Source organism: Varroa jacobsoni, unplaced genomic scaffold, assembly GCF_002532875.2.
Source record: "Varroa jacobsoni isolate VJ856 unplaced genomic scaffold, vjacob_1.0 scaffold_939, whole genome shotgun sequence".
Classification (NCBI taxonomy): Eukaryota; Metazoa; Arthropoda; class Arachnida; order Mesostigmata; family Varroidae; genus Varroa; species Varroa jacobsoni.
In genome coordinates, this window is record NW_019213841.1 from 148,701 (window position 1) to 161,487 (window position 12,787).

The following is a 12,787-nucleotide window of genomic DNA, read 5'->3' on the forward strand; positions in this document are numbered from 1 at the left end:
GCATAACACTGTAGGACAGTACAATCGTACGGTGAATACAGAGCTTCAAAATGCTCCGTATGCTTTATTGTCTTCGGAAAATTTTATCTAGCCATTTAAATCTTAAGCGAAGGTACAGTTTTATCTGCACAGTGTCTATCACTAGAGAGTTTGTCAACAAGTTCTATAATTACTAGATGTACATTTGACGGTATACATTAATTTTGCAGACGATAGACTGTAACAGAGGCTGCACGTCTTGACACAACGTATCCGGGTCACATTTATTATGAGTATTGCAATTACATACGACTCATCCCACAAGAGCATACTCGTGCATTAGTGTATATGAAATCTGAATTTTCCTTCTAATACTATAAAAAACGTTTTAAAAAAGCCGTTTTCTAATTATCACCATTAAATCAAAGAAAAAATTGATAAGCGGCGAGGCATGTACACCGATGGCGAAACATTGAAAAAACAAGACTATGTGTATAAACCTACCTTATCGAGGTACGAGTATTCAAATGGAGCGTAATTAGAAGCGCTCATTACGATCATGGCCGGGGTAGCAAAGCGAGGAAGTTGAAGAACGACTGATTCAGGCTGATACGTACAGCGTTCTCTCATGCCCTGTTAACTTGTTCGCACAAAATTAGGTGAAAATTCGACCATAACTGAGTTCAAATTAGACATATAAATAACTCTACTCTAGAAATGATTTCACGGTTCGTTAACGGAAAATGATGACCAATCGGAACGTACACATTTTCTGCTTGTTGTGTTTTTCCTTTCTACCAGGTCAGTTCCTCTAATAGAAGCGCCGTACTAAACTGCAGACCGTTTATCGTTTTAGATTATGAGTACGTCCACCAATGAATCATAGCGAAAAACGTACGTTCTAGTTATAACCACCAATATCCGTCTAACTAATGAAAGACTAGTTGATGACAAACTGACCAACTATATGCAGTAAGCGCAAGATATATTCAAACTGCTGAGATTCTAGTAGGGCTTCGGTTATAACCTAGCCGTAAATGTTGCATGCCTATGCTTAAAAAAATGTTATTCCCGGCGAGTCTATTTGTATTTACAATTTAAGGAGTCAAATTCAAACAATTCAAGGGGCTGGCATACATTTGCCAGCAAAGAAGGTTATGGCTCAAGCCATTACGGTAGACGTTTCCAAATTTAGACTTACGCGTTTGGTACTTGTAAATCTTCACCCTGGCAAGGGGGGCCGTTTTCAGTCCACTTGTTACCCATACTAAAAAAAAAACATTTCTATCCTAAAAAGCTATATATTCCATCAATATACAACATCAATATGCACTTGGAACAAATTCTGCATGGTTCAAATATGCACGGTGATAACTTGGCGGTAAAAATATTGGGCTCGATCCCATAACATGGGGTGAGTATGCGGGGCTGATCAACAACGAATTTGAAAACAAAAAAAAAAAGTAAGATTTTTGATAATTGGCTTCGAATAGACGCAACTTTTCGTATAACCGTCGTGCAGTTAGATGACATAATTTGCAAGAGGATGCCGTCACTGGACGACCCTCTCGGTCTTCATCACGTAACTCGCTAACACTTTTGAATCTAAGAGAGCGCTTTGATATGGCCGCCACTTTTGAGCGTTGTTAAGTTTGTTCTGTGAACGATAAGAGTGCAGAACGCATGTTCGTTAAGGGGTCAGAATTTGCGAGGATGTAAACGTTTCAACCGACCAGCCAAATCACCTAGAAATATCATGGAAAATTGTCTTTTACAGCAAAACGACAATCTGACTTTTTTTGTACAGGTCGTTGATATCTAACGCCTCCGCAACAATTAGAAGTGCGTTATTTACGATATTCCGATGATTTGCGCCATTCATCAAACGACACACGGCTAAAACAAAAGCTTCTTAATAAATCTCCGAATAAAACATCCAGAGATGTTTTACTCCGTAGGAACTGTACTAATGAAAACCTTTCAGTTTTCAAGAAAGATTAACCAATAATTTATATTCCAATCAGTTACGGACGATAGTGGAAGCTTGCTAAAATGATCATGAATCTTGGATAGATGTTATAGGGAAACATTTAAAATCTACTTCATTTATAGCAATAATCTGACACAAACAAAAGCTGTTTTTATAACTTATCAGTGAAAATCTGTGGATTTGTGCTTCGGAGTAGTTCACATTATAGTAGACGTGGTTGATTTTCGATAGCAATAACTATCCAATAAAAACGGTTAAAAAAATGCGAAGTTTAAATGTCGGCAGATTAGTAATCGAAATCCTGTTTTAGGTCATGAGTCCTCGTTGAAGAAGGGCGGCGAATTCAGGCACCGTTTGTCTGTAGCTACGAAGCTTCACGTACAAGCATTTAACGTCGGCAAACCTCGTCGATGCCAGGAGAATCTTGGTAGCGGTCATGTGATGGATTTCTGATCTCTACTTTCAACATTGAAGAGCAAATATCGACTTTTTCTGATGAGCTTCTCCGATCGGCATCGCAGGCCATCATTCACCCACATAGTCAAACTCAAAGTGGTGCAGTCAGGTCACCTGGCTGCAGCATGAAAGGCAAAAGGCCATTTGCCTACCTTGCAAATCTTCAGGGTGTACTGTTTGCCATCATGAGACTATGCACAATACATACAAAATATGTGGTCCTCATACATTAAGCGGTCCCTATTTCTGGCATCTTGCTGGGCTGCTCTTTTCAACACTTGCTCACAGGAAGGCCTCGTACCTACCCGTGGGATCTGGGCATTACTTGCTTTGATTTCCAAAGGAAAAAATCATCTTAAACAACCATCAAGATTCCGCGGTATTGCGATAGAAATCTGCTTCTTCAAGCTTCTAAACTTGCTTTTAACCCAGCGTTATTCCGAGTTCCTATGAAATAGCAAAGTTACCCAGTTACATTACGTTCGACGATCATATCTACTATTATTTCCCGTTAGAACATAGAACTCAAGTCATGGTCATCTAAAATGCCGCTTTATTTCTTTTCATTTATTTACGTTACATTATTTAGATAAATGACAAGTCATCATCGAGCTGTCATCGTTTCGACAACACATCGAAATTTACATACTGATACGTAAACTACAAAAGGTACATTCAAACGCTCAGTCACATCAGCTGGAATGGCCAGCCGGTATATAGTCATCACATAAATCAGTTATCATATCTGAATAGGGTAAGAGTCAATTCGAGCTGGACGGACTGCGGTCAAGTACATCTCCTTAAACTTGTTAGGGTATACGTACAATGCGCAGCAAGCACAGCGTGGCCTCAGTCGTCCCAAGAACTCTCGTAACGGCTGTTCATTGCATGGCTATTTCTCAGTTTCGCTTTATACTGTTACTAGAACGCCACAATCTTGTCACGTAGGAGGGCGAAAAGGTCAAGCTTCGCGAGGAACACTGACAGCTTTTCACTGGCTTCCGCTATGATATGTTGGCGGATCTTTTCCTTGCGGGACGCGATCACCTAAACAAGTTTTACTATGTAAAAAACGACTCCGCTTTTTTATCAGAGTTGGACAAGGCTATATCGTGCAAGCTCAACAGAAACTGCTGTTTCAAGTCTACTAATAAAACACCCGCTTCTATTCATCATTAAAATTCGTTTCTATATAAACTAAGTAGAACTAAATGTTATATAAGGCATAATAAAAATGCAGAAGCCTCGCCTCGACTGTGAGCAAACTCTCGCCTATTACGTCTCTATTTATTGATATGCACTATTCGGTCGAAATGGTCGCTCATATTCAGAGTTCATTCTTATTGAGAAAAGGAAGTAAACAATACTGTAGGGTTGCCTGTTTCAATTACCAACAGGACCGCGGCCTTTCTGTTCTATTCGTTTGACCTTTGGGGATGGAAGTAGAGAAAAATTTATCCAGAAAATCCAAGACGCACATTACGATGCTTCATCTACTTAAACATTTGCAGAGTTCAATGGTACATGCATGGTGATATTCTAGACGTTTTAACGTACCTTATTGACAATTAGCTTTGTCAACCAGTTGAAGAGGAACGAGGTGCCAGTAAATTTGATAACTTCAGGATCTCCAAAGTCTACGTCTAGAGACACCAACGACGGAACGAACCCCTTGAACTAGGTTGAACGCAAGATCAAAATACGTTATATATACATACAGTAAATTTAGAACAGCGGAACAGGGTCGAAAAGTCTCTGAAAAGAGCGAAGATTTAAAAGCAAAAACTATATGTGTTTCCCTGTAGCAAGTATAAACAAACTATTTAACTAATTTGCCATAATTCCTTTTTTAACTAAGTTATCAACTATTGTAGCATACTATATAAATATAGGCTTCAATAAAACGTCCAGTATGAATTAGTAACTTATGCTAATTAACTTACCCTGATTTTCATGTTCACCTTTGCCCCATCAAGTTTAGCGCCAATTATTCCGGAAAGGGCACAGCCACAGCTTCCCACTTTGTAGTGGTATGCTAGTGTAGTGTCGATCTGCGACAAACGGTAGTTTAACGAAATTCGACTTTAACATCATTTTTCGGCGGATAATTTCCATATATTTACGTTGTCGTGGGTAAGCTAACACCTTCTTATACATTATCAAATTAAATATAGTTTATTATATGGCATTGACAAATGTCGTATATACCGAAAAGGCTAGTTAAAACGCTCTACGTTTCGTGAAGACGTTACTGAGCTACCCTATTCAAGCTAGACTTATTTAACAAGTTATCAATCCGTTGGCAAGACCCAACGAGACTGGTTCAGCCTGATATACAGCTGGGGTCAGTAGTCCGTGTGAATACAACTTGGAATAAATTAAAAGTGGGTTCCATATCAAGGAAGAATAGAGAATGGAAGTAACAATGAGGTACAGGTACGCCTGCGAGCTTCGTAATTACTAGCGAGTCATCTCCACAAACCAAGTGTATGCAACAAATCCCACGGTAAATTTGCGATAGGATGGCATTTACATGTAATACATACATACATACATACATACATACATACCTACATACATACATACATACACACCATTTTGATACCCATTCCTGCTTCGACTGTGATGGACCCGTCGTCGAGAACTACCAAAAGAGCATCGGCTGTTCGGCCAAAAGTTGTCAATCCCTTAATCACGATCTAGAGATATTTATGAATTAGGTATTGAATATTATCATTATATGTACATACTGAGGGGTGGAAACACGCTGACTGTAGCATGCACTTCGGTTAAGGCTGTAACAAGACGACAGCTGACAAACGTAATCTTTTAGTAGTAATCACAATCGTCGTTCTATCTCCCCGTAGTAGTTTGATTATTTTCGTGACTCGAATAAGTCTGGGAGGTGCCTAATGATATTGTTTATGACGCTTGAAAGTCCTATGAGATTATTGTTATTATGTCAATCAAGGAACTAGATTGATACATATGTGACGTGATAATAAAGCTTATGATTGTAAAGCACCTGGTTGACGTAGTTTCCTTCTTTGTCAATAGGTATATGCCCTTCGATTTTTAGCGGGTCGATGAGATGTCGAACTTCCGGACACTCCAACAGTTGAGACAGCACAGCGTCGACGACCATGTTAACATTGTTGGTCTGAATTTCAGCTTGCTCAAGGAACAGTGGGCTGTAAACTCCAAATTTGCCTAGACAAAATATAATAACAAAAATACCATTAAAAATGTCGAAATGAAGCCGCTCAACGGACCTAATATTTGAAATGATGAGTGATAATACATGTTGATGTTTACCGGATCTCTTCTGTACTCGAAACTTGGGACGTGGGCTCCGATCACCTTGTTTCTGTGCTCGGCGTTGGATATGGGCCCGACGCTTGGCTTGGATCAGAAATCTATCATGAAATCCATACTCGGCCTTAGTTCGCTTTTCCGCCTGTGCGCTGCGTGCAAATTGGCCATAACGGCCGACCCCGGCCTGATGTTTGGTTCCGATTTCCACTTCCGTCGATTGCCCAACTTTGTCCTGATAGTTGGCCTGGGTAATGCGCTTATCTTCCCATGTAGCTTGAGCATGGCGTAAAGCTGGCTTTTCCGTTTGTACCTGCTGTTTGACCTGATTTTTGGGGTGAATACAATACTTGACCTCATCGTGCGGCTGGGCTTGGTCTTCAGGCCAGTTTTGGCATGGGGCTTGCTGCCTGTCTTGGTCTTCATCATAAAGCATATCATAAAGCTGAGCTTGCCGCTGTGCATTAAACTGTTGTCTATCTTTGGGTAGTTGCTCATATAGCCTGCGTGGCCTTCGATTTTTGCCAGATCGTTCATTCCTACTTAGTCGTTCATGTTTGGTTGATTCTTCACCTTTGCTTGGACGCCTCGTCTGTCCGCGACGCTCCTTTCGACGCTTTCCTCGACGTTGTCGCTTACGCGGACTCCGCCGTCTAGCCGGTTCTTGGCCTCCACCTAGTAGTTCGCTCTGGTGGTCTTTGACCTGCTCTGACCCATCTGCACATAGCGCAAATGGTACTGAGCCCAAAACACTTTGAAGGATCGGCTCTTGTTCGTCCCAAGTAAGTTCGCTTGTATTGTTATACTGAGATAAAAAAGACAACAAAATTTGTGCATAGAGGCCTTGTGTCTGATTGCCATCTGATGTGCTCATGGCCTGGCACTACAGCCACAGGCTCTGCATATTAGGATGGTCGTAGTCAATTCATAATAACAACGAGGTACGAGACATTTTTTCTAGGAAGCGTGTTACTAGAAACGGGTCTTCTGAATGAGGCAATCCGGGTTTACCTCGCAACCCGCGGTTCCTACGTCAAATAGGTTTAATCGCGCTTCGAAAGTGTATTAATACTTGAATCTCTCTTAGTCAACTTTTATTAAAAAGTGATTATTATTAAGTCTGTGTGAAGTATTTCGGTGAATGGTCTCAGTTTGAGCGGTCAAGACCAAGGAACCGAAGTTTCGAAAATGGATCATTTCAAAGATTTCAGGATAATATATTTTTACTGCATTCATGTGTAAAACCCACTAAAACTTGTTTTCGTGCTATTCTTGCCTTAAAGCATTTAGCACTATTGACTAAGTGAAATTCAGGTAACTTCATTATCTATCAGCATTATTAACATATGACAGCGTACCACACCTATATGGATTAACATCTCTTTTTTCGTTAAGATATAAGCACGATATGGAGATATCAATGGCATACATAGGGCATCCGAGCCACGTGCCCGTACAGCTTCACATTCTGAGATATCTTCTTTATCCTCTGTGGATCGAGGAGCAATCGTTTGGACCTTTTCCAGAGCCCTGCTTTGAACAACATAAAAAGATCGAATCAGTTGCGGTTACTTTTAAATCGGGTAAAGCAAACATTTCTACAACACTTTTTCAGTCACTGCTTTGTCTAATTATTATGCTTGGGTAAACTATCATCTAGGCTAGGTAATCGCTGAGAAATGAAAGAAGCTTTGTATTATGTCGCCATCGTTAAAGCATATGAGTGTTGCTTGATGGGGCAAATATTGCAACTTACACAGATGTTTAGTCGTTACGTTCGTTACGCTCTCTGCGTTTGTTCCATCTCTATTCAGCTGCATTTTTTAATATTACATTCAACGTAGCGGTTACGTTATTCCTGATTCCATACTTATGTTCACGGGTGTGTGTGAAGTGTGACGTTTTCGAAACTGCATCAGAAGCAACTTGCCGAACCCGTATCTGGAGAATGACCGCGGATATTGCGATTTCTATTTAGGTCGAGGAATATATTTTGTCTGTTTTTAGCGACCCACGCGACACTAATCAAAGACGTGCTAATAAAGCACTTCATTGATGATGATGTCGACAGTTTGATCTGGTTCTTTCTCGATGAGTTCGGGGGGATTCGGGCAGCTATGCATCTCCAGATGAGCTCTTTTCGGCAGCTTCATTGTGGACCATAAGTTAATGGCGCCACACTAAAATAATAGATTCCACAATAGGCCTCGTAAGTTGAAGGATTTACACGTAATAGTTTGCAAAAAGTTGAATTAATGTCAGTCAAATATATCCAGTTTAATAAAATGAATAAACTCCGCAAAAATTTAGCAAAGCTTGAGTACAGTATTTCGCAAAAAGATCTTAATCATTCGTTTATTTACGATAGCAGGTTGGGATATAATACAGGTTTTGGGTAGAATATAAGTAACTTGTAGTATTTCTAGACGCGATATCCAATATACAAAAACGCACACAAATGTTTTTTTGGTAATACCTTCTATACAAATAGAATGATCGATATCGTACTTAAGCAGGCAGCGTTATTTCCACTGAAGAAAAAAATCATCATTTAAATGGGACTTTTGGGCCAAACAAACTGAACCTGGCCGATCGAGGCATCAATAGAATTTGACATTTCTCCATTATAACTAGACGATTTGAGGAAGTGTTACCTCATCCTTGGTAACCTTAAATCTGACTGTATCAAAACTACTTGTATCGGTTGAAACTTTCAACGCGCTTTTTGTAAGCTCTAATCATACGAACATACACGATATGGATAGAAGTTGACGGTTTAACTTTTTTGTATATAAAAGTATCCCACAACAGCTTCTTGGTAGACTCCCCGAAATTTCCATTCACTCGTTTGGCCACGTTGGAAAGTGGACATAGAGCGACGCAGGACTGGTGTCATTTTTTTTACACTTTTGGCTATTTTTACTGTGTGAACAAGCTCTCTGAGGTATTAGCTAGGGGGTATAGTATCGAAAATTTGTTTGAGTGAATGCATTAATTGTTTTTTTCTTTTGATATTAATTGGATATCGCCAAATGATACATTTATTTCCAATGTTTACTCATGAACTTTCTGTGTTTATCACTTGAATTCATTTTTATGGGTACCTGTGTTAGTGACGTGTGTTGTCGCTACTAGTTTTTAAGACCGTCAATAAAATCTGACGATTGAAGTAGGGGAGTCCCTTCATTTACTAGATTGCTTGATGACCTCTTCATGTCGACCGAATAAAGCTATTGGCTTTTGTGCTATTTTAGCTTGAACCCTTACGGTCCGATCATGTAAACGGGTGCCTGCGCATGTCAGCGTTGTAGTAGGCTCACGAGTCCGTCACCAATAAGCTGTCGGTATCATTATAGTTTGTATTGACACTGTAAAACCACTTAGTGAGCGTGTTCTGGTGCGAAGCTGCGCACGGCATTTAGAAATCGGCTTAATGGTAATCTGTTATGCGGAACGGGTTTGAGAATCCTCATACAAATAAAATGCGTTTTTTATGAGAGACGAAGCAAAAACATTAAATAAACCAATTATAAGCCATTGCGTATAGTATTTTATTCTTATTCGTTTTTGTTTTTTTTTATTAAATATTAACGTACGTGCAAACTGTAATAGTGAGAGTCGATTGGACGTTGCTGGATAACAGTAAAGCGTGTTTACGGTTTACACACTACGATCCATGCTTTGTGATACGACTTCATGCAATTAAGATATGGAACACTTAATTCTGCGACGGTTCTAGCAAACACAGGACGCCTATTCTCCGCTTTTTTTGTATAGACAATCGCATGCAGGCCATATCGGAAAGAACCCATCATTAAGTTTGCTCAATCAATACGGGTTAGCTTTAGCAGTTTTTTTTCAGCAACCAAAAACAGTCGCTGTTAATTACGAAGTGATCGATCGTTTTTACCGTTTGTGAAGCACACCGACAATGTGATTTCGCGTAAATTTTTCTGTGATTGCTAAACGGTAACAATTCTATTTACGTATGTTGCGCTAGTGAATATCAAAGGATCTCTTAATATGAGAAAGTACGTTCCCAAAAAACCGTTAACCCCATTTAGGTATGATAGACCGGTTAATCGTCTGTATATCGACAGGTCTGATTTCAGCACTCGATTTTGATGTAGTACGGGTCGAAGATACGAGTCAATGCCTATCGCAATAAGGCGGATAGAGGGAGGCTAGACGAGATAGATGACCAAAAGCTATCAAAGCCTATAATCGTTCCATATTCCCTAGTTATCTAGTATAAACTACAATGGCTTTAATAGCAGCGGGACTGTAATATGAATTAGACGATACTTAATGAAAAACCGCAAAACAGTGCGTTTGGTACCCTGTAACATTTTTGACATGTAAGCCGGTAAACAGTCATGATGGAACCTACGTCGAGTGTATTGATGGCTGCAGGATAAAAGATACAGTAAATTATCTATTGATTAGCGGATTAGTAATTAATGCGGTTACAGAAGCGAATCCGACCTTTAAAAGCTCATGATTAGTATCAAAGTTGTACGTGGTCAATTATCTTTCCTTCAATTCATTAGTTTGGACATGATGTATACAACGCTGCGGATTCGGACTGCGACGGAACTTTGGCTAGAGACCCGGTGCGAGATCTAAATACGGAAGAAAATATAATTGAAGCCGCTGAAATTCAAAAGAAAAATACGTTGCTTACAAGCAACATAAATCCTTGACAAAAACAGGCCTTTCTTTGGAAGACTGTACAACGACAGGTCGAAACAAACAGGTAGCTGCTGCTTCTGCAGAGGTAGATAGGCAGACGGTGATGCCAATGATGATTGCATATGTCTATTACTCTATTAATGTCGGAGTTACAGCGGTGACTGTTTGATCATGTAAACGTTTAATATAACCACTTCCACTACTCATACAATGCTGTATTATGGATGCAACGATTGCCTCTGCCCTCGGAAAGCCAACACTGTCGATTTGTATCGCAAAGAGGTGTTGACAACCTGTTTCCATCTCTCTTTTTGTAACTGTTTTTGATAAGCTTGTCCGTATACCACTTCTCATAATGAAATATATGGTAACTGCTTCTTACTCATATATCTTACACCTCTTACAGGGTATACATACATATATATCTTTGACTATTGTACTTTTCCTGCAATCGCAATTAACCGGGGTGACATATATCGTCCACAATTATTACGGTAGTTTTGTTTTTACGATGGGTTTGTCTTACCGCACAACCTTTATTTGCCGATGTTTTATAACGGTTCTTTGGCTTCAATGTTCTATGTCCTGGAAATTGTGCTCGATCATATTTGTTCACTTCTTAGCAGTGTTGTATAATAATATACATCTCAAGACGAACCCGCTCTGTCCTACTCTGCAAGGTCATAGAATCATAATGCTATTGAAGTTGGCGACTCTATTGAAAAAGTTTCGCAGATTCCGTTGGCTGGTAATGCGTACGCTTATCTCCAGAAACCAGTATCCAGTATGACCCGTCATGACACAACAACGCATTTACAGATCGCACATTAAATTTATGACCATAACGTTTAATATCAATCGTGCCGGGCATGATCTTCGACTCCAGAGCGTAAGACGGAACAAGAACTTCCGTGTGACGAATTGGTGCCTGGTCGAAAAAAATTGACGGAGGAACAAAGCGATAAAGAGAATGCCGAGCGCGGTTCAAGCAAGCGAAATGCAGGATGAAGCGCGAACCGTGAAGTCTCCAAACGCCGTGAATACAATTTAGATATCGCTAAGGAGCTTGTCCATCCACATATTGAGACTTCGTTTGTCGTTAAATATATAGTTATTACTTTCATTTGCTGAAGATCGGGAAAAATGGTCAGCTGTAGGCGCATGGTCTGAATGGCGTATTGCAAAAGAGCTCCGCTTAAGCTCTTCCAGGCCGGCTTCTACAATGTTTGCTATGTGCGGCCTCACATCGCTTCGGGCAAAAGTGACTTCGCCTCGGCTATCAGCTTCTTTCTGTTGGATAGCTTCGTTTGATCGAAGCAACTAGGCCATATGCAGATCTTTACTGACCATCTTACTCTTTGTAAGCATTGCACGATATAGAGAGCACACCAATTCCGTTCACGTAACCCAGGACATACACAGGCTTTGAATTTCTGGTAAAATTCTGTGCATTCAAGATGTTTTACAGTCTGATGCTCTTGAGTTGGCCCCTCAGTTAATTAATGAGTTGTTTGCCCTATGGGATTTTCATCGAGCTCGGGTGGTCGATCGTGTTATATGACATAAAATACATAGAACTTAGCAGACCCATCCCAGCAGCTCTTTTAGTTACATAGCCTTTGGCGTACACGGCACAAATATCCCAGGTTGCTTCGGCAGTTTCAGCAAAAAAAAGAGAAGTAAATACCGAAAATACAGTTTTTTCATCCGGAATTTGCATCATTGGAACCTTAAACCTACATTCTGTTGGTTGCACAATGGAAAAATGTTATCGTAACGGGCATACGGAGAAAAAACACATAAAAAGCGGGAAACATTGCAAATAAACGAATATTATATAGGTTTCATATATATACATACATATATATAGCTAGATCCAAGACATGCACGTGAAGCATATATACTGACTGTACTAAAGGCATAAATGTTTTTTATTGTGAACTTTAAATTATAAAAGAATAACAGGTTTGAAGTTCAATAATCTACTGGCGGCTACACATTGGCCTGTTACGAGATTAGAGATTAAGTTACGAAATTTAGCATTGCAAATTTCACAATCATAGTCTGTTCCACAAAAATCATCCCGACCAGCACAGCAAGTCATGAAATCCGTAAATGCACACCTTGTCGTAACTTTGCGATCGGTTTTATTTGAGCGCTTCCACTCCCCGTAGGTTTTTAAGAGCGCTAAGAAAAATGACAGTTAAACTTGCACCGTTTTTAACTCTGACGAAAGTGCAATATGTTGCAAGACAGACACCTTTCAAAGCACTCTGACGAACGTTGAAGCCTGTCTTCTAAGGTACGCTCGTAGCGTTCATTTTAGAAACGGTATCTGGGTACTGTTTAGTATAGTGA

The 12,787-nt window shown here is 39.9% G+C and overlaps 1 protein-coding gene across 2 annotated transcripts; it reads right to left on the reverse strand.

Moving 5' to 3' along the window:
* Positions 1 to 3,336: 3,336 nt before the first annotated feature.
* On the reverse strand, positions 3,337 to 6,312 carry LOC111265172 (uncharacterized). Of its 2 annotated transcripts, none has more exons than XM_022841597.2 (6): positions 5,741 to 6,312; positions 5,451 to 5,635; positions 5,020 to 5,124; positions 4,369 to 4,476; positions 3,983 to 4,102; positions 3,337 to 3,472 (listed from the first exon to the last, which is right to left on the reverse strand). In XM_022841597.2, exons 1-6 carry the CDS (start codon positions 6,171 to 6,173, stop codon positions 3,347 to 3,349), a joined length of 1,077 nt encoding a protein of 358 aa, XP_022697332.2. In that variant the 5' UTR covers positions 6,174 to 6,312; the 3' UTR covers positions 3,337 to 3,346. The 2 variants fall into 2 exon arrangements, with proteins under 2 accessions (XP_022697332.2, XP_086826500.1); XM_086970374.1 differs by having other exon boundaries at positions 3,342 to 3,486.
* Positions 6,313 to 12,787: the final 6,475 nt, after the last annotated feature.